Below are 23200 nucleotides of genomic sequence, written 5' to 3'. Positions count from 1 at the left end.
GCAGGGAGGATGCCAACCTCCATCGCTTCCTCAAAAACATTATGCAATCGAGGGACCAGTAGGTCTGCGTATTCCTTGTAGAAGGCTGCCGTCAGCCCGTCGGGGCCTGGTGCCTTGCTGAGCGGCATAGCGGCTATAACCGCTCGAATGTCCTCCTGCGTGAAGGGGAGGTCCATATATTGTCGGGCACTATTACTGAACCACGCAAGAGCTATGGTGTCCAGGTAATCACTAATAATAGTGTCGTCAGGGGACACCTTAGAGGTGTACAAGTCCTTATAGCAGTCTGTCATCACCGCCAGTATAGCCGGAGGATCTCGAATCACTGCACCCCCCGACTCCTGTAGCTCAAGAATATGCTCCGACCCGCGTGGCGGGCGCAGCAGATTTGCTAGTGTTCGGCCAGCTCTATCACCCTCTCCGTAACGTCTGGCCTGAGAATCTTTGGACAAGAACCTGACCTCCCTCTCAGCCTCCTCTTGATACTCGGTCAGTTTCGTCCTGAAGTCTGCACTCGCACCACCAGACGGGGCTGCCACCATCGCAGCTTCAAGCTGAGCCAGTTCAGATTCCAACCTGCCGAGAGTAGCTCTAATGGAGCGCAGAACCCCAGTTTTTAGCGCCATGCAGTGACCTCTTGTCACAGCTTTACAGGCCTCCCAGAGCACGCCAGGTGAATCTACTGAGCCCTCGTTTAGTGCGAAGTATTCCTCCAGTTTTTCCCGCAAAGAGTGCTGGAAGACCTGGTCGCGCAGAGCCCGGGACGGGAACCTCCAACTAAACGGCTGAATGTACTGCGGCGGGGTGGATATCGTTAAGCAAACCGGGGCATGATCAGAAAGTGACCGCGGCAAGTGAGTCACCTCTAACACCGATGAGTGCAGATCTCTGGACAGCAGCCAGAAATCCAATCTGGACCAGGCCGCACGATGAGCTGTGATACACGTACCGGCGCGGGCCTCAGGGTGCAGTGTCATCCAGGAGTCCACCAGCCCTGCCTCTTGCATAATATGGCCAAGCGCCTCCGACGCCCTAGGGTGATGTTCCCGAGTGGTGCCCTGCCTATCTGTAGTATCTGACAGTACCACATTATAGTCTCCTCCCCACAGTATCGCAGCAGGTCCACAGTTCCGCACCTTATGCCACAATCCCTCGTAGAAATCTGGATTATCGTCATTCGGGCCATACACATTCACCAGAATCACTCTCGCGCCGCACAGCGAACCTACCAACAGAACAAACCTGCCCCCCACGTCCCTGATTTCCTCATGCGTCCTCCAGTGAAGCCCTTTTCTGATAAGTATCGCCACCCCTCTAGAGTAGTTAGAGTAGTGAGCGTGAACTACCTCACCCCATCGGTTGTGTCTGAGCAGCTGCGCAGCATTGTCCGTCAGGTGCGTCTCCTGCAGAAGGCAAATGTCCGCACCTTTCCTAATCAGAAAGGCCTGTATCAGTCTCACTTTCCGCCTATCATTCATGCCCCGTACATTCCAGGTAATACACTTTATGCTATTCACAGCACCTTACGTGTTAACAGAGTTCGGGCAAGCCTCAAGCATACACCTACCCCCCAGTCACCCGGCCAAGTCACGCCAAATCTCGAAGCAAGCATTTCCAATCCAGCGGGTCCCAATATATGAGGGCGGCAATGCCACAGCAATCTGTACGCCCGCCGACAGGGCAGGGAACCTCCACCAGGCACCAAGCAGGGAAATAGAACTCGAGCAGGCCACGGACCCGTTCCTCGTTGCATCGATTCCTGCAGCCCGTCCCTGTCAGACAACACACATCCCACCCGGCCAACTGGGCAGCCTGCCCGGTAAATGCCAGAACACCTCTTGCTAGGTGACTGTCGACATGACAGCGCGCTGTGCACAACGTGCGATTCAATAGCAGTTTTCGCCTCCTCCGACCCGGCTCTGAAACTTAAATAAAACACAACAAAAACCCCCAACCCCAGCCAAACCCCTAACCCTCCCGCTCCAACCCCCCAATCAGGTTGTGCAATGAACTCCCTGGACCCCCTCCCAACTACAACAACTGTAACTACAGTCTCTAAATGTGAACAGTGAATGGGAATCATCCCTTGAGGTACGCAGGTTGGCCACCCACAGGCCCTGTACTTGTGACAGGGCGATCGAGCGCGAGACTAGTGTACCAGCTCAAGGACCATCCCCCCCCAATCCCGCAGCCCTGCTCAGCTCCCTCATAGCATCTGAAATTGGAACTCCAGGGAATTAAACATTCTCACTATGGCCCAGCACAGCGTAGACAGGCGACACCCAGCGATTTAGCAAGAAGTATACAGGAGTAGTCATTCAACGTCACTTAGCCTGTCCCGCTGGTCCGGGTCAACTGCAGGTGTCTGAGCCTTTTGGTCCTTTAACAGTTGTTTGGCATATTTCATAGCCGCCTTCGCGTCAACAAAGAAGGACGGCTTACCGGGACCTTGGACCCGGAGTTTAGCAGGGTAGATGAGGGAGTATTTGGTGCCCGCCTGTTGAAAAAGTTTCTTCGCCGGCAAAAATTCCCTTCGAGCGGCTTGAACCTGCATCGTATAGTCCGGATATAGTGCAATGTGGTTGCCCCTGTATTGCAAGTCTGGTATGTCCCTTGCCATTCGTAAGATCACGTCCCGGTCCCTATAATTCAAGATTCGTGCAATAATAGGCCGGGGCGGTGCACCGGGTTTAGGCCTGGGCCCCAGTGATCTGTGAGCCCTCTCGACCAGGAACATCGGAGACAATCCCGACCCAAACAGATCCTTACACATTTGTTCGACAAAGAGCTCCATGCTGGTTATGTCCGTCGTTTCCGCCACACCTGTAATGCGGACGTTGTTGCGCCGCGAGCGCGCCTCCAAATCCTCATTTTTCTGCTGAATGAGTGTCAGAATCTTCTCCATGCCCCGCAGTTGGCCGGCAAGGCCGGTCTGATTTTCCTCCGTGTCGGCCACACGTGTTTCGAGCGATTCCACTCTCCCCTCTTGTTTGTCCATGCGGGACGTGATACCGTCCATGCGGGCAGCCAGCGCATCCATTTTGCCATCAATGCCATGTAAGCTTGTTTTCAGTTCCTGAAACATGGCCTTAATGTCCGCCTCCTGAGCACCACTCCGGTCCGCTCGAGAAGATTCGGCCTCACGGAGGTCTGGGTCTGGGTCCGGCGGCTTCTGCTTGGACTTGTCGAAAGTGATTTTCGGCTGCCGCGTGTCCGGTTTGCCCATGGCCACTCACCAGCCGCCACCCGGCGCCGCGAGTATGCTTTGGCGGCCGCGACCAGTCGCCGCCAGCCGCCGACCATCAGCGTCTCACCGAGGGCAGCAGGGCGGTTAGTCCCAGTAGGTAGGCTGAAGGGCTGGGCCTCCAATAGCGGGGCGCGCACCCTAAGCGGAGCAGGCGGGGAGAGTCACAGCGCAGGCCGCCGGAGCAGGACAACCCTAGTACAGCCGTGCACTGTCCACATCCCAGGTCAACGCTCCAACCTCACCACAGTATTGTCGGGGCATGTACGGCGGCCGACCTCGTCTCTCCGATCGTCGCCCTGGAACCTTCGACCATGGGACTTCTGCTTCAGGCAAAATGGCCGCCACTGCGATCAGCCGATCGGGCCCGTCGCCGTGCGCCGTCATGCAATCCAGGGGCGGACGTTCGGCGGTCTTCCACACCAGCCGCCGCTTCCTCAGCTTCACTCCGACAGCCGTAGGGGGTGAGACCTTCGCCGGGGCGCGCGTTTCCTTGGGCGAGCGAACAGCCTCTGCCTCGCCCCTCGGACAGGTTTCGGGCACTCCACACGCAAGGCCCCGGCTCTAGCGAATGGTGTAGGCCGCCACGTCTCCGCGCCGCCCGCGGGCCGCTCTCTGTCCACGAGCCGCCGACGGGGTCAGAAAAGCCAGAGCACAGGGCGGACACCCAGGACTACCGTCTCGGGCGGGGAGGACCGAGCTCGCACCCCAGTTCAGCTAATAATTGAAGGATTTCTGTGCTCGATCGGCGGAGCTGCGGTTTCAGGCAGCCATTCCGCTCGGCAGCCAAGCCACGCCCCCCCGAAGTTGGGGGTATTTAAATTTTCTGGCCACTCCCTTGTATTCAAGTATGGTCCTAGCAGGATTTATAGGCCTTATTCTGAGGGGAGGTTGATCTTAATAGAGAAAACTAGGCACTGCAAGATACCTAGTTCTGAGTACTGTGTACCCTTTCGCTTGATTTGAGGTATCTGTGCCTAGAGGCTGCTCTGTGTTTTTTCAGCACAGTTAACCTTAGCAACAGAGAACCCTCCCTTTCACCGCCTTCACAGTGTGTATCATGAGCCATTCATTTCTTTTATATATAATTGTTTTTACTTCGTTTTCAATTCAAACAAAAAAGAGGAAACAAATGACTCCCACCATACCACATTAAATGCACGTCCTAGGGTCTATTTTGGCAGCAAATGTGCTCTTACCGGACTATAGAGAACTGTACCCCCCTTCATCACTTCGTCGCCCTTCGCCCTTCAAATCCTTCCAGCATCACAGAGCTGGACCGTAGAGTCATTTTGAGGAGTTCCTACAACTGGTCAGGTCATTCCTCACAATATGTCCCACTGGATTGGTATTGATGGCAAGCAGCTAGCTCTACCTATGGCTATGGCACTGGTAATTTACCAAATGTACCATGACATGGTCCCATATGATGCCCATGAAGGTTTAGGGACAAGGATGTGGATCCTGAGTGCTCAAAATGCTGACACGCAAAGATTGCTTTCGTGGCATTCCTGGCCACCTCATAAAGGATGGGTCCATATTTCACAGGGGCAGAACACTTCTTTTAGGCAGAACCTTGACTTAAATACAGACACTCGGGCCCCGCCGGTATCCCCGGCTAGCTCCAATGCAGCAACACCGCAAGAGAACCCCCCCAATCCAGAGCCAACCTTGGGTAGACGACACGCCAGGAATCCCCCTGTAGGCTGTACTGGAGCACCCTGTGAATGAGGCTCACACCCTCAACCCTCCCTTCATATATGTACTTCCATACCTCCACACCTCACAAAAGAAACGATACCATCGACAATATCGATCCTATTGATTTTATGTTCGATGGCTCCCCCTTCTTTTCCCCACAGTTTACCCTAATTGTTGAAAGTTTGCGTTGGCAGACATAACTCCGCCGTCAGTTTGTTGGGAACATATTTAGACAAGAACAGGCATGTTAACTTCGGGAAGTCTACACATCAGCGAAAAATTCAAACGCGCCCATCGGCGACAAATACTTCCCGAACATGAGACAGTGTCGCTGACAAGCTCAGAACAACGAGAAGACTATTCCCTAACAATCTTTCACCATGGACTAAATAGTGATAACATTGTGAAATAGTAAAATATATGTTGATGATCGCAAGTACTTCACGCCCATTTGTAATTGTGTTTTAATACTTTGAAATGATGTACGAAGTCATGAAGCAATGAGAAATGTAAAAACCCAATAAACAAATTCAAAGAAAAAAAAATACAGACACTCAGGCAGCTTTTGCAATTTCCTGCATTATGGAGGCAATGGGGAGCACAACGAACTGCAGGGTCTTTGTCACCCTGGCCCAAGAATTCTTCTCTCTTAGGCACTTTCTGCCTTTTATCATCCCATGTACCGCAAAATGCACACTTTTCAAAATTCGGCCTCTTATATACAAGTCAGGCATTTTTATTTCTTCTCAAAAGCTCAATATCAAAGTGATTTTATGTTTCTGATCAGCCAACATGTTTCTCTCCACTGTAGCTTTTTCAAAGCTTGAGTTTTGTTTTGTTTTGTAATACTATGTTTAAGGCAGTATGTACTTTTATATTTGTGTTTATATGTCTTGCACTGTAAGCTTTATTGTCTTTTTTAATAGTTTTGCTTCCTTTAACTTTCAACTTATTGTTCCGTAGAATTTAAAAAGATGCAACCTTAGTGGGGAAACAGGTTATATATTATTGTCACTCAGGTTCCCACAATAATGTTCAAGGAAGTGAGCTCCATGTACCTATGGTTTTAGCAGTGAAATGTAATTCATAAAGATGCCTGTCTGATCCTAATTTGGCATCACTGGTGGGAGGTTACCTTGTATAGATAAGTAGGTAAGTCACTCCACTGGGGATGTTATTGGGAGGGGTCGAGCACTAACACATATAGCAACGCAAACTCCGCTATGGCCGGAAATACCCAACGAAGACAGGGTACGTGTCCTTTTCAATACCGGTTAGTGTTGCAATTGCTCTTACTGAAGCCTGTGACTTGCACACTTGTTTCCCTGGTGTGGGGTCTTTTATCTTATTACTGTTAGTGCTGCACCAGGGTAATGAAGTATCAAAGCTACCTAACGCTTATCCCTTTCCTTAAATAACACTGATTTTTAACACATATGTAATATGTTGGGTCCCTACTATTACTCTACAAAATGTTTTATTTGTGGTCTTATGTTGGGGATGGATGGTTCCCATCTCAATTATTAAATGATTTATGCAGTGCCAAGAAACTTTAAAAGCACGTTTTTTGATTTCCCAATCTGGGTTTCCAAGCGAAGGCCATACTGGTAGATGGTTGTAAATGGAACACGGATTGATTGAAATCTTGAAACGTAGATACACGGTCGATTTGTGTCATTTCCCGCCCTAGTTTGGATGTTCAAGAAACATCCGCATAGAAGAGGCTGAAACACTGTAAACATCAGCCTCCTTCCCCTTCTGTCCCCCCGCCCCTCCAAGGAGAAATTCAGATTAACAGAAACACATATTGAAACAAGTCAAAATGTTCCTTGATCACCAACAACATTCCAAGATAAACTTTTGGACTATTGATGGTATAGTCAGTGTTTAATAAAGGAAGTTATACACGGCCAACATGTCAACAGAACGTCTGGCTCAGATACATTTTTATGAGCTGCACCAGATCTCGGATAGGTATTTCATGTTTTTACAGGTAAGGTGACATAACATAACACAAGGATATATTTGCACTTTAAACAGCACAACTGTACCTTGCTGCTGGTATCTGTGGCGGGTTCGCTGCTGTCTCCCGATTCTTCAGCCACTAAGATTTCACTTCCTGGATCATGAGCAGAAGAGGAGGAAAGGTAAGAAGTGATTAGTCTCTGATATCCCATAATACAGAGCGCCACCATATACACGGAGAGCATGAAGTAGTTAAAAACACACACAGCATTATGAGAAATAATATGTTTGTCATAATTTGTCCTTTTATTTCGTGGTGAAACCTTCCCAAACCAAATTCTCACCTCACAAACCTTTGCAAGATCACACTTGGACCATTCCTCTGCTCTAGAATTTACTCTTGTCCCCCAAAAATGTTTTTCTTGAGTTTTTTCAAGGTTGTGGATTTTTTGGTTACTTAATTTAATTTATCACAAATGTTCCTCCACAACACACACACACACAAATGGATTGCAAATCTACATTCGATAAAAATCCTTCATGATAAGGCGTTCAAAACTTATCGGATGCAATAAATATCACATATTCCAAGTTTTTGGGGAATAACATGCAGATTTTGGTATTTACAGCACCAACCAAAATGTTCATGTTAAAGTAAATCCTGGGCCTTTTCCTCTAGGTAAACTCCAGTCGGGTTGCCCTGCCTACATCTAGTGGTATTTACCACGTATGATAAATACCTCTCTATTCCACCTAACTTCTATTAAGAGCCTAAGTTAGTGCGGCAGTGTTTAGATGCAGCTAACATGATGATGGAAGGAAAACACATCATCTAAAGGTGTCCCAGGTTGTGCAGCATTTTTTGCAAAGTTATGAAGGATAAAAAATGGTGGCGAGAAAAAGGAGATACCAAGAAAAGCGGAGTACACCAGCTCTGCAGGACCTCTTCACGCTGGGCAATTCTATGCTGCTGGAAAAGCCGCTTGCCCAGGGTGAGACTTCCAGTGGTGGAGGATCACCAGTGTGCAGCTGATGAGCAGTGGCAGTTAATCTGCTGATCCTTGTGGTTAAAGGCAACACTGAGGGATGGGTGATAAATCATGGACATGGAAACTCATCAACAGGCTTCCTGCCGGCCAAAGTCCCGTCTTTCTAGGCATGGCATTCTGCAGCAGGAAATCATCTTAAGCGGTGCTGTACCCGTGCACCAAATGGATCTTTTCAGGCAGGCTAAAACTTCACCTTGGGTACAGTGAGAAAACTCTGGGCAGATTCATCAACCTTTTGTTTCAACCCGAATTTATGAAAAGTGACACAAGTCAGTTCAAAGTGTTGATAAATTATTTACTTTCCAATTCAAAACGTTTTTTGCACAGAAGAGTATCCCTAACATACACAAATAATGCTTTGCATTAAGGGGGTGAGCCACGGGTAGTACGTGGGTGTTGCAATGTATCATCATGGTTGATAGGCTCTTATATAGTGCTAGTCCATTACACTCGGAAATGGATGACATTTGTAGCCTTCCTGGTAGAGCTCCTTGCTTCCCAACTAACTCGAAGTACTTTTGACAAGAGTCCATTCGCAAAATTTAGGTAAAACCCCTTTTTCACTTGAAAAATACTTTCTCTGTGTAGAATCCTATTCCTCCACAACCTCATTAAATTTGAGGGTGCATCCTTTCTTTTCTCACTATAGAACACTCACCTACTACTTCTTTTTGAAGGAGTTGTTTTTTGTGTGCTTCCTGTGGTGGGAAAGACCAGGAACATTTGAGAAAATCTCAAAAGTTGCAAGTTTGTGTGTATTCACAAGAGTTTGTTTTGTCACTGCTAAGGGTGGGTGGAACTCACGGAGTTTCTCTCCATGGAATTCCACGGAGTTGCCTAAAAACCCAGCGAGATTCCGCAGAGTTCCGCGAGCAGCGTAAATTCAGGTACGTAACACTGCTCGCGCTGATTCTTAGTGTCAGGAGCTTGTCCAGCCCTGTAAAATCAGCTTGAATAGCACCATGTGGCGCACCAGAGGGTGCTGCTTCTTTCTGCCGCTCTAGTAGATTTTCTACTCGAGCGGCAGCTTTCTCAGCGCGAGCAGCAGCTTTCTGAAAGCGAGTGATAGCGACCTGCCACGATCGCCCATGTTGAGAATCTGTGTCAGGAGGCGGTCAAGCACTCGATTTTCTAGCTTGCACTTGCCAACTTGACATTGGCGAGCAGCTCACAAGAAATTAATTCCACAACGTGGTGGTTTAACCAGAACTCCGTGCTCCAAGCGGAATGCGGAGAGGGCAAAACTCCACCGGAGGAGTGGAGTTTATCGCCCACTCCTAGTCACTGCACCTGCTGTAGCACGTCCTCCTTCACTTTTCCCTCTCTTAACAGAAACGTAGCCCTGTAAATAACTTTATTAATCAGTTGAACTTTTTATCTCTTAGAAAGTACAATTTCCATTCATAAAAAATATACAAATCTTGATTCTATGAATTATGATTTTGAAATAACAAATGTAATATAAGCTTTTTGAGCATACATGCCAGAAGAGACTCACCTGGAATCTGAAAACATCAGCATGAAGTGGGGGAATGAGACTGAGGAGGCTGAAGAAGAGTGGCATAGAAAGAATAGAGACATGAAAGGAAGGAGGAAGAATAAACCCAAAAACCAAGATGAGTGGATGAAAATGTAACAACATGAGCAAAGCGCAGGAAGACAAGAGAGAGCTTTTTTTTTTTTTGTCACAGGGGCGGAGGAAGGGGACATAGGCAACACAGGCGGAGGGACGGAGGGGGGCAAAGGCACACAAACAGAGGGTGGGATAGAGAAAGTGGGTAAAACCAACACAGAATTAGGGAGAGAGACCAACGCAAAGGAATATCACGTCTGTAATACAACTAAAATAACAAAAGTCTTAAATATTGAAGTGACACGCGCACTCCGAAAATAAACTTTCTCAACTATGGTGTACCATGTTTGAAGCAGTAACAAAGACAGATAATGAGAGAGGGGTCAAGCACCACAGGGATGAAGGGCCGGTCAGAAGGGGAGCCAAAGGCAGGCAGGACGGAAGCGAACAGAGTGGGAGCAAGCTGCAACGGCACATGGAAGCACATGTCTGTCATACAACGAAAATAACCACATTGAGAAAAGTATAATGAACCCACAGTCTGAAAATAAACTTTCTCTATCAGAGTGAAGCAAGTTTGAAGCAGGAGAGGGGTAGTGAAGGAAACAGACGGCCTGAAAACAGGTACAGTATTATGGAGTGCTTCTTCATGGAGAAAAAAATAGGGCAGGTGTCAAAGGTTGAACAACGGAAGGACGTTTAGTGGAAACAAACGCAGCACTTTGGCCATGCGTCACGGGAGGGACAAACATACAAAGAAGAAATAAAACCAGCAAAGATTAAATAAAACCAGCATGCACTAACCGAACAAAAGCACGGAAATTAGACTGGTGATGAAGCCACCCAATGGTAAGCAAAGACTGACTCTAAGACCCTTTAATTTAACAAAATGTTTCACAAGTGACATCATATATGCTATCCTGGGTGGAGACCTAAAATGGACCTGCAACAAAGTTATCAGTTTTTTTAGGGAAAGCCCTGCTATACACACACAGATTTTAAATTGGGGAATAATTAGGTTCCCAAAGAAGTCTAAACACAGACATATCTTGTCATTTTGAGAATTCACAAATTAAACATATCTCTACTGACTCCCTCACCAGTTCTGCAAAAAATATTCTAAAAAGGTCCTTTGCTTTACCTTTGTTGTCCACAGATCCAGTGGGCTCCTTGTGGCCATCCAAAGGAGGCTGATGAAGCTTGGATGAGGTTCTGCTTGTCTTCTCTGCTGTCAGGACAGATGACTCCCTAATTCATGCAGAAAGACATGAAAATCAATTACGCACCATTATGCACTCTGTGTACTACGGATGCCTATCCAAGAGGGCCAGATCCATGCCAGATGTCAGGATACCCCATAAGAATAATCAATAAGCCGTTAACCGTAATGAAAATTCTGAAAAAGTTGATCAGACCCTTTCAGAGATATCTGCTGGACACCGCCATCCCCATAAATGTCAGTCGTTCAGCATTGTTTTCAATGGGCCGATGCGTGCCTTACCTGTATCTCGATGCCAGCTGTGGCATTGAGGCCCAACAGTATTGCCATTTAAGTAGAATGGTAGGCGCAATTATTAAAGTCATGCATTTCTTCACAATTGCAGCAAGTTTGGGGGTTACCCAAGTCATTGGCCATGGCCACAGTCTGATACAGCTATTGTTGTACAGTTAACGTTGCAGGCTCTTGGGCATCATCTGCTGAGTGCCCAATAAACCCTGGCGCTGATGCCAATCCTGACTGTCTCTCATTGACCTCAAGCCCCACCCACCTGCAATCGCTCTGTTACATCTATATCTTGCAGATCGCCTGGCACAGTATTTATTCTGAAATGCTGCAAACTCTACTGTAGTGCACATATTGGTTTTTCGAAAGAGAAACTCAAAGTTATTTGCCAAGGAACATGCAAAGAAGTCAAGTAGGGCAAGTCAGGAGCAGAACCTGTGTGTCCTGGTTTCTCCATCAAATGTTTAGCCACCAGACTGAATCTTTGAAATCGCATGATGAGCAATGTCAAGAGAAGATCTACTGCAGAGGTATACCCTTTCTTCCTACTAATCTCACAATTCTTGCAGTTTCTTTTACAGATATCTCCAGTCACTGCCAGTGCGCACAAAGGTGAATGGACAGGATTTCCCTTCCCGGATAGGTGGGCCGTTTCAGTGTCGTGCAATGGGAATGGATTAGACGATCAACTATAGAAACTCCAGGGTGCGCCTGGTTCTGTGACACTCTGTCTTGTACTCCTTTGACAGCAGAAAGACTGGAGCACAAACAGTTGCCACAACACCAGGAGATGCTCTTCTTGGATGTGGCAGAGTCCTCACTATATCCTGGCTGCCATGAAGGAGACATAACTATATCCAGATGCCATGAGTAAGGCCTCACTCACTTCTGAAACAAGGTGTGAGATCTGACTATATCCTGGCTGCCATGAGCGAGACCTGACAATATCCCGGATTCTGAGTTGGACCATTCCATTATGACTGCTATGAGTGAGACAGGATCCTATTTCGGACGCCATTAGAGAGACCTCACTCAATCATAGAATGAGTTGTGAGAAACCATTATAGCGAACATGCCATAAGTGAGACTTTCCTGCGTTCCAGAGGCTCAGAGTGAGACCCCACTCTACCCTGGAATGAGGTGTGAGAAGACCCCACAAATCTTGACTGCCATGAGTGAGATGTCACTTCATAGTGGCTGCAATGAGCGAGACCTGACTATATCCTGGCTGCCAATGAGTGATATTTCACTCCATCCTGGAACAAGGTGAGACCTCCTTCTAGCCCACCTACCAAAAAGGACTGCGCACTATATTCTAGATGCTATAAGTGAGACCTCATCCTACGCACCTCCCAGTTGTTATACTTGACTCTAATGTGGCTGCCACCACTGGATGTTCATTCTATCATGGCTAATGGCAAGGAGAGACATCAGTCTTTCATAGCTGGTAGGGTAGAAAAGCTTTTGTTTCATAGTTGCAGTAAGTGAGATTTCACTTTATTCTGGATGCCGTTAGTGGGACTGGACTATACCCTGGTTGCCAGGTGGGAGCATTCGTTCTGTCTTATTTCCATGTGTAATACTTTGCGCTAGTCTGACCTCCATGAACGAGTCGTCTCTCTACCCCCTGCAAGGAGTGAAACTTTGTGCTATCCAGGCTGTTGAGTAAAGCTTCCTATCCATGCTACCAGGAAGGAGACTTCACTCCATCCTGGCTGCCACGAGCGAGACTTGACTCAATCTTTGCTGCCATGAGTGAGACTTCTCATTCTTGCCATCATGAGTGACACCTTGCTCTGTGTTTGCTGCCATAAGGCAAGCTTTATGTAGCCCTTGCTGCCATGAGTGAGACTTGGTTCTGCCTTTACGGCCATGAGTGAGACTTGACTCTGTTCTTGCAGCCATGAGTGAGACTATGGGTGTACTAATAAATATCGACCCCCACATTATCGTGGTACAAAAATATCGAGAACAGAATAATGAAGGTCAAAATATTGATAAGTAAGAGTACAGAGGAGGTATGGATTCACTATTCCTATCTATATACCTTTAAGATATATAAATATATATATCTTAAAGGTATGTAGATGTGGCATTAGGAATAGTAATCCATAGCTGTCACGTAGCTACATATATGCGGAGTTAGGTATAGAAAATCTACACTTACTCCCCTGTCAATATGTTGGGTTTGTTATTTTGTCCTCGGTATTCGGTGCCATGGATATTGTAGGTTTGGTAGTCAATGTGCACACAGGGGATTTCCTATCCTTGCTGCCATGAGTGACACCCTGCTCTGTCTTTGCTGTCATACGGCAGGCTTTACTCTGTCCTTGCTGCCGTGAGTGACACCCTGCTCTGTCTTTGCTGTCATACGGCAGGCTTTACTCTGTCCTTGCTGCCGTGAGTGACACCCTGCTCTGTCTTTGCTGTCATACGACAGGCTTTACTCTGTCCTTGCTGCCATGAGTGACACCCTGCTCTGTCTTTGCTGTCATACGGCAGGCTTTACTCTGTCCTTGCTGCCATGAGTGACACCCTGCTCTGTCTTTGCTGTCATACGGCAGGCTTTACTCTGTCCTTGCTGCCGTGAGTGACACCCTGCTCTGTCTTTGCTGTCATACGGCAGGCTTTACTCTGTCCTTGCTGCCATGAGTGACACCCTCCTCTGTCTTTGCTGTCATACGGCAGGCTTTACTCTGTCCTTGCTGCCATGAGTGACACCCTGCTCTGTCTTTGCTGTCATACGGCAGGCTTTACTCTGTCCTTGCTGCCGTGAGTGACACCCTGCTCTGTCTTTGCTGTCATACGACAGGCTTTACTCTGTCCTTGCTGCCATGAGTGACACCCTGCTCTGTCTTTGCTGTCATACGGCAGGCTTTACTCTGTCCTTGCTGCCATGAGTGACACCCTGCTCTGTCTTTGCTGTCATACGGCAGGCTTTACTCTGTCCTTGCTGCCATGAGTGACACCCTGCTCTGTCTTTGCTGTCATACGGCAGGCTTTACTCTGTCCTTGCTGCTATGAGTGACACCCTCCTCTGTCTTTGCTGTCATACGGCAGGCTTTACTCTGTCCTTGCTGCCATGAGTGACACCCTGCTCTGTCTTTGCTGTCATACGGCAGGTTTTACTCTGTCCTTGCTGCCGTGAGTGACACCCTGCTCTGTCTTTGCTGTCATACGGCAGGCTTTACTCTGTCCTTGCTGCCGTGAGTGACACCCTGTTCTGTCTTTGCTGTCATACGGCAGGCTTTACTCTGTCCTTGCTGCCGTGAGTGACACCCTGCTCTGTCTTTGTTGTCATACGGCAGGCTTTACTCTGTCCTTGCTGCCATGAGTGACACCCTGCTCTGTCTTTGCTGTCATACGGCAGGCTTTATTCTGTCCTTGCTGTCATGAGTGACACCCTGCTCTTTCTTTGCTGTCATACGGCAGGCTTTACTCTGTCCTTGCTGCCATGAGTGACACCCTGCTCTGTCTTTGCTGTCATACGGCAGGCTTTACTCTGTCCTTGCTGCCGTGAGTGACACCCTGCTCTGTCTTTGCTGTCATACGACAGGCTTTACTCTGTCCTTGCTGCCGTGAGTGACACCCTGCTCTATCTTTGCTGTCATACGGCAGGCTTTACTCTGTCCTTGCTGCCATGAGTGACACCCTGCTCTGTCTTTGCTGTCATACGGCAGGCTTTACTCTGTCCTTGCTGCCATGAGTGACACCCTGCTCTGTCTTTGCTGTCATACAGCAGGCTTTACTCTGTCCTTGCTGCCGTGAGTGACACCCTGCTCTGTCTTTGCTGTCATACGGCAGGCTTTACTCTGTCCTTGCTGCCATGAGTGACACCCTGCTCTGTCTTTGCTGTCATACGGCAGGCTTTACTCTGTCCTTGCTGCCATGAGTGACACCCTGCTCTGTCTTTGCTGTCATACGACAGGCTTTACTCTGTTCTTGCTGCCGTGAGTGACACCCTGCTCTGTCTTTGCTGTCATACGGCAGGCTTTACTCTGTCCCTGCTGCCGTGAGTGACACCCTGCTCTGTCTTTGCTGTCATACGACAGGCTTTACTCTGTCCTTGCTGCCATGAGTGACACCCTCCTCTGTCTTTGCTGTCATACGGCAGGCTTTACTCTGTCCTTGCTGCCGTGAGTGACACCCTGCTCTGTCTTTGCTGTCATACGACAGGCTTTACTCTGTCCTTGCTGCCATGAGTGACACCCTGCTCTGTCTTTGCTGTCATACGGCAGGCTTTACTCTGTCCTTGCTGCCGTGAGTGACACCCTGCTCTGTCTCTGCTGTCATACGGCAGGCTTTACTCTGTCCTTGCTGCCGTGAGTGACACCCTGCTCTGTCTTTGCTGTCATACGACAGGCTTTACTCTGTCCTTGCTGCCATGAGTGACACCCTGCTCTGTCTTTGCTGTCATACGGCAGGCTTTACTCTGTCCTTGCTGCCATGAGTGACACCCTCCTCTGTCTTTGCTGTCATACGGCAGGCTTTACTCTGTCCTTGCTGCCATGAGTGACACCCTGCTCTGTCTTTGCTGTCATACTGCAGGCTTTACTCTGTCCTTGCTGCCGTGAGTGACACCCTGCTCTGTCTTTGCTGTCATACGACAGGCTTTACTCTGTCCTTGCTGCCATGAGTGACACCCTGCTCTGTCTTTGCTGTCATACGGCAGGCTTTACTCTGTCCTTGCTGCCGTGAGTGACACCCTGCTCTGTCTCTGCTGTCATACGGCAGGCTTTACTCTGTCCTTGCTGCCGTGAGTGACACCCTGCTCTGTCTTTGCTGTCATACGACAGGCTTTACTCTGTCCTTGCTGCCATGAGTGACACCCTGCTCTGTCTTTGCTGTCATACGGCAGGCTTTACTCTGTCCTTGCTGCCATGAGTGACACCCTCCTCTGTCTTTGCTGTCATACGGCAGGCTTTACTCTGTCCTTGCTGCCATGAGTGACACCCTGCTCTGTCTTTGCTGTCATACGGCAGGCTTTACTCTGTCCTTGCTGCCATGAGTGACACCCTGCTCTGTCTTTGCTGTCATACGGCAGGCTTTACTCTGTCCTTGCTGCCATGAGTGACACCCTGCTCTGTCTTTGCTGTCATACGGCAGGCTTTACTCTGTCCTTGCTGCTATGAGTGACACCCTCCTCTGTCTTTGCTGTCATACGGCAGGCTTTACTCTGTCCTTGCTGCCATGAGTGACACCCTGCTCTGTCTTTGCTGTCATACGGCAGGCTTTACTCTGTCCTTGCTGCCATGAGTGACACCCTGCTCTGTCTTTGGGCCCAAGAGTGAGACTTGACTCTTTCTTGCTGCCATGTGTGATATTTCATTTTATTCTAACTTTCATGAGGGTTGGATGCCACAATATTGTGGTAATATTAATATTGACCTGCACATACACCGACTGAAAATACTGAGAAAAATGTAGAGATAACATTTCCTTCCCAATTAAGCAAAAATGCTAGCATTGTAATCTAATGGAGACGTCATAAAAGATGGGCTTTCCACCATAATATTGAGTTTCTACAGTCGCCATAAAAGAATACTGAACTACTGAATACTGACTACCACTATATTGTAAAGGGAAGTATAGTATAGGGAAGTATAGATTCAGTATTCTTAAGTCCACATCTACTTCTCTTGATGATATAGTGCTATTCAATACGGTGGAGTCAATGTTAGGCCGGGGTGACATTTTAATTACAACAGTGGAATACATGAACATTCTCAATTTTGCATTATTCTCACTTTAAATATATCCAATTTCACCTACATTTTTTTTAAGCAAGTGTACGCTTTACCTCAATTGTCCCCATAGAGGACCAGTTGACACAGAAATTGGCTCACTGAGAAAGAACTTCTGATTAAACCAATGTCCTGATGGTATCTCGTAAGACTATTTTTATGCAAGGTGGTGCTCACTTAATAAAAGTCATAGAATATACTGGCAAACACTTCCCTGTGAAACTGTGATTTCATGAATTCCATGGAATTTAGAAGAATTTTGCTGGAAAATGTTGAAGTTTTGCGAGAAATGATTATGAGATTTCTCACAGCCATTGTCGATATCTGTGCAGGTCTGTATGAAAGACACTGTTTTGTGGTACACCACCAGTTACTATAATCTAGTGCTGTGGTCTGCTTGGTTCCACACTACAACTCCCAGAATCCATACGCCTGTACAATGAGAAACCAGGACTGGGAGTCGTATCGTCTCTCTACACGCAAACACTCTGTGAGATTTGCATGCTTTGTTCCAGTAAAGCAGCAGCACTAATCTTCGTCATAGCGTGGATCGCTGCTGACACTTCACTGCTGTTGGAATATCAGCCTACATCTTAATGAAGGTAGTGACCAGACATGACTCCCAAGCGTGCTGTCCTACAGTACCCAAAATACACCTCAGTCATGAGGCCCAATTAGGCTGAAACCACATGGGCTGCCTGTGGTCCCGTTCAAAGGCGATGTGGTCTTGCAGTTCAGGCCGCACTGTTCCTATCGGGCACCTAGGCTGATTGCATATGGTTGGTCCCCGTCAATAGAGATGCAGTGAGCAAAACAAAAGCTCAGAGTAATCACCATTGGCTGAGAAGGAATCAGTTCACCCATCAACTTTTAGATTCTTTTCTTTAAGTGCCACTGGTTTTCCCAGAGGTGGGATATTTAGCTCACTTCGCGTAGGGCCCGAGGTTCAGTTAACTGATGAGTCCCACCATGGCCAACTCCAACCCAAGGTTGCATTTCATCCCATTCAGAGGGGACGTGGTCTAGCAGTTCTGGATGGACTGTTCCTGCTGGAGCAGACAGTGGTATGAATAAAGTTGGCCCCTGTTAGTAATGCCAGAGAGCAAAAGCAAAATGATAACCAGAACCAGAGCAATTATTAGTGCCAGCGCTTCGAAAGATCTGCTGTGAGCATCAGCGTTAGTCTACAATACTCTGGTCTTACGATTGTGCATCCCCCATTGATAGCTGTACTATCCCAGCTCTCTTTCCGGGTGTCCCACCGACACCTTGAACAGACAAGCAATCTCTCCACAAAATGTGTTACACAAGTAGCAGCTCATAGTATGATCCACACCAGGGGTGTCCAAGGTGGGCCTAGGAGTGCTGGATTGTGCCGATTTCTTAGGGTATCCGCATAAAATAAATGTACATATAATGAATTTAAATGGAAATCATTTCCACAGTCAGTGGTTATCCAGGAAATCTCTCATGAATCCGGCCCTTCTGTTGGACACCTCTGATCTATACAATAATGCTCCCCGCCCCTTCGTTAGCCAGTCAATACATGTGAGTGCACCAGTGCACAGGTGGCACCTAACAAAGGCCCTTCTTGTGCCGCACAGAGAAGAAGCTGTGGTGGTCCTGAGATGAGCACATGTGCACCGGTACCACTTACCTTAGCACATTTGGATCACACTGGGCTGGAGCCATGTGCTTTGCAAGGCCTGGAGACTGTTGTTCTGTCAGTTTCTCGCCACCATCTCTCATTTCACTTTGTTTCGGTTCATACAAAGTCTGGAAAAAGAAGAGAAAAAAAGACACGCAAGAATTATTGTTGCACTTTTTGGTTTGGTAAATTTCTATTTGTACTGCATAGACGACACTACCAACAATCCATTTTTTTAAAAATAAATTGAACAATCCCATATCTAGTGACAGCGCTATTACAGCCATATTCACTCGAAATCTGCACCTTTATGATACATGTATGTAAGGGAGAGAGCAAGACTAAAAATAATGAAAGATGGGTGGCACTGTACACAAAAACATCTTCATACTGTTGGTCAAATAATGCATCCCATAATGAGTAATGCTGCAGTTTTTAATGGTTCTCAGTGTATCGACTTGGGAATGATGAAAAGTTAAGTTAGCTCTATTAGGATTCCTACTCATGACCTGCAGGCCACACACAGATGTCATCATCGAGGGTTCAACTCGCTGAGCAATCTTGCCTCTTTTATTATACTGAAAATATTGCGCTATGGCAGTGATACCTCCAGGAGGGGCGGTTCTGTCCCAGAGTTTGAGGATATCCAGATAAAATATACTTGCACATAATTTAAATGCAAATAATTTACCCAGTCAATGTTTGTCACATTAAGGTGGACCTACTTTAGATACCCTGCACTATGGCATATTTGATCTCACTCAGATAAATATTTGCCAATGATTTCCCTTTGTACGAACGTTTGCATTAGCTTAGTGTTAAAGTGTAAGATTTTCTGCAGATTTTCTGAGGGTGGCGCTGTGTGTGAACTCTACGCAACGCAGCCTTCTCAATTAGGCGAAAAACGAAAACTCTACTCCTTCTGGGGCTCATTTCGAGATTGCTGCTGCCCTCTATGGGACTACTTTAATGGGCATTAAAACAACCCCTGTGGGTTGTACCTGTGTAGTGTGCATTAGGCCATGGACCAATGCAAACACAGTTGCCTGTTTTACAACTCTTGCGATGCTGACCCAAACTAAAGTGCATTCCTACTTAGAGGTTAATAAAAACAGAGATGGAAACCCCTGTACACAGTATGGAGTTAGGTGTGAAATGTATGAAATGCAGCAGATAATGTAATGACTCCAACCAGAAACAAGCAGCGAAGAGTCTGTTAGACCTGGCATCTTTAGGTGTGGTCTCTCCTGACATTTTGGCTTCTGACCTCCTGTTTGAACGTTGTTTTTGCTGGCATAGAACTTTGAGCACTTTGAACTGCTATCCAGTGCCAAAGCACTGTGTTTGTCATCTACATACTAGTGATTGGTGTATACATGATTGGCTATTTTGAATTAGCTGTAAGCCCCTTGTCTAGGGGTAAAACATATACCCAGGGCATGTAACTCAAATGCTCCTCCTCGGGCCTGCAGCACTGGTTGTGCCACCCATGGAGGTAGCTCTTCAAACGTGCCACAGGTTTGCCCTGACGGGGCCTGTGTGTGTTTACTGTTACCCTGCTTGGCATTTAAAAAGCTACTTGCCAAGGTTCTGCATGTCTCTCGCCACACTGGAGTACTCCCTGGGGACAGGGTGCTGTGTGTTGAAGAGGTAGGGCTACACGCACTGGTACTGAGTGGCACAGGATGATGTGTTCAGTACGGTGGGGCCTGCTTCTTGCACTGATTAACATGGGGGATCTGTGGAAAGTATGCTGAGTGGTACTTCCTACGTGCAGAAGAGTAGCAGTATAGTGTTTGATATAGATGAGTTAGTAATGACAAATCCTCTCCCGTAGTACGAGTGGATTCAACATTACTAATGTAGAAATGCCACTTTGGGAAAGTGGGCATTTCTGTGCTTGTGGCTCTGTGTGCCTGTCAGCCTGTCTCCAATCCACATCTGGGTGTTGGGGGGGCAGCTACATCTGTAAATTCCTGATAGATGGACATAAACTAGAGGCAAAAGGGAAACTGCAGACCTCTGACTCTGAGGGGCCTTCCTGGGATGGATTCAAGGGGGTTAAATTGGCATCTGCAATCCAAGGGGCAACTCCTGGCTAACCCGGGGTGGAGACCTCCGCTTCACCCGCGGAGTGTGTGGAGATTCGCCTTCTCCGCGTTCCGCGGAGAACACGGAGAAGGCAAATTTACACACACTCCGCAGCGGAGCAGAGTTGGCCAGCCCCCGCCTCCACCCCCCTATTAATAAGAAGTAAGTTAACATTAATTAAAAATAAACTTAAAAGCACTCACCTGTGTACTGCAGAGTCCCCGGGCTGCCCTCCACCTCTTCCTTGCCACACCGGTAATGCTTGAGGAAACTGCGTGCGCGCCCAGAGGTAAGTGGTTTTAAGTTAATTTATGATTAATGTTAACTTACTTCTTAATAGGGGGTGGAGGCGGGCGGCGGAGCGGAGTTTGTTTGCAACTCCGTGGACCTCGCGTAGCCCCGCTACACCCACTACGCCTGGCCCCACTTAAGATAGTGATCAATTCTCCCAGGGTAGGATGGCAGCCAGGACAATATTTAGAGAGGGCATGTGCATTTCAAAGGTGGACTTTTGAACTGATCTCGTCTTCAAAGGCCATTAAGGGTATAACTATTAGGTATCTGCCCTCAGGAGTTAGAGACGATTTTGGGATGTGAACCATACTATGCTGGTTAGACACTGAGACATCAACAAGAGGAACTATTGGGGCAGGAGGAACTGCAACTGGATTATCCACAGACTTGTAGTGGCCTGGGGCTTGTCGTACTCCTGGAAGGGCGATATCACTAGGTGGATTTTGCCTGGATGTTGTTGTCCTGCAGTTAATTGCCAGCTGTTGTGGACCAGGTCTCTAAGCACTCTCCAAGGGCCAGTTTTCTGGCCTCCTGTTCATGAGATCCCAGGGACCGAAAGGATTATCCCCATTTCCACAAGATCATATAGACTGCGCAAGGTGTAGCGGAAAAGGTTGGAAGTGATCATTGGTTGGGGGCAGAGACTGTTGTGACGTATGCACTTATCACATTGTGCAGAGGAATGTGCTCATAAAGTCTAGCGACCCTCCTGGGGTGCCGTAATGTGAGCTATTTGAGGAGTGCTGGGGAAGTTTGACGAGTCTGAGGGACCCAAGCTTGCAACTGGAAACCTATGCTAGCTCGCACTCTGTAACAGGTGGCGTCCAAGGTGGTGTTGGGGACATTTGTCGAGTAAGGGGGACCCGAGCTGGAAGCATAGACAGTCTCCGACCTCGACCTTGGATGGGGAGGACAACAGTGTCTGACATCGCAGTCTCACTCTGAGGGCGCCAGCTTCCTCTGCTCAGACCCACGCTTCAAAGTATTCTGTTGTTTATAAGATTGTGACTGGAACCAAGGGGTCCCAGTTTGCCTTGTGTGCACCTATGGCTGGCTGCTGGGAGCAACTGCAGCTCACATCTCTTCCTGGGGGGAAACATTTCTCCAAATTGGAAGCAGTCCAGCTTCCAGTGTCACAGTCTTTTTCTTACACCGGTATAGTGATCCTGCACTCGTGCAGGTGCCGCTGGGTGCCAGAAGGCCTAATCTGGATGGACGAAAACATGTAATTGTTTCCTTACGCTTTAGGTGGTCCCCACAATCTAATCAAAGTATCGCCAGCGGGTGCAATGTCTATCATTGGCTGATGTAGTTTAACTGGCTTATGAGCTGGGTCAAGAGGCATAGTCAAAACCTGTGATTTCTTGACCATTACAACTGTAAGTGGTATGCGATATTGGAAATGTTGTGTTTTATGCTAATGTGATAGTGGGAAATTGGAATACCTCTGAGCAGCCTGCATATATGTTTCTGTCGTTGCTGATGTGGGAGGGATCACTTGGATCGTGAATACCTCCGGGAAGTATACATATGGGTTTATGTCACTTACGAGGCTGAGGGGATAACGGGGCAAGTGAATACCTATGACTAGTACATATATGTTCATGTGTTCTGCTGCTAATGGGAAAGGTCAACAATTGCATATAAATATAAAGTGTATATCCAATGTGTATGTCGTTTTGCTTCTAATATGTGTGTATTACAAAGACAAGTGTTTTGTACATAGGGTGTGGAGTCTTTTTGTAGTGTACTCAGTGTGTTGCGAATGTGGTATTGTGCTCACACTTTTCCCTTTGACCCTGAGGATAAGCCTGACTGCTCTGTGCCAAGCTACTCAAGGGTGAGCACAGGTTATTGGACAAGTGTATGGTACTCTTCGTATCTAGGACGGTGGATTATATCTGGCTTTGATGAGTCCCGGCCAGCCAGAAACCGCTGGGTCTAACAGGATCTATCTATAGAACACCTGGCATAACATAACTATATGAATCCATGTCACAAGAACACCTTGTTTGTAGCAACCCTGCCACGTTTCCAAGGTCTGTGCATGATGTGTTGGGCCAGTCCAGGTTTTTTCTTTTAATTCTGGTACTCGTAGTATTGTTTATTGCATTATAAAAAACCTAGACTGAAGTAGCACATCACACATGCATGTGGGAAACTTTACAGCTATGTTTTGTAGTCTTGGGCTTTTTTACCACGTGTGTGCATCCTGGGACTTGTAGTCTTTAGTTTAGTTTAATAGAACCTGCTGAACTATCACACCTGAAAAAATGATTTAATAAATGGGAAAGTCTAGGACTGGAAATGTATTCTCCTCGTAACATGGTGGTATATGGTTGCCTCGTCCGTCTGGTCCTAACAATAGCCTAATTCTACAAAACTGC

At 47.4% G+C, this 23200-nt stretch overlaps 1 protein-coding gene across 1 annotated transcript in view; it reads right to left on the bottom strand.

Annotated features, from left to right (window-relative positions):
* Nucleotides 1-23200, bottom strand: part of CCDC187 (coiled-coil domain containing 187) — a 395322-nt gene that overhangs the window by 105923 nt on the left and 266199 nt on the right. The window contains exons 17-19 of the mRNA XM_085613361.1: nt 18438-18556; nt 10674-10780; nt 6997-7064 (exon numbers count right to left, since the gene is read on the bottom strand). Of these exons, the coding sequence (XP_085469487.1) occupies nt 6997-7064; nt 10674-10780; nt 18438-18556 (294 nt within the window). The remainder of the gene's footprint in view (nt 1-6996; nt 7065-10673; nt 10781-18437; nt 18557-23200) is intronic.

Source organism: Triturus cristatus, chromosome 1_2 (genome assembly GCF_964204655.1).
Source record: "Triturus cristatus chromosome 1_2, aTriCri1.1, whole genome shotgun sequence".
NCBI classification, from domain to species: Eukaryota; Metazoa; Chordata; class Amphibia; order Caudata; family Salamandridae; genus Triturus; species Triturus cristatus.
The sequence above is the reverse complement of the archived record's forward strand: the minus strand, read 5'-3'. Positions and strand labels throughout refer to the sequence as shown.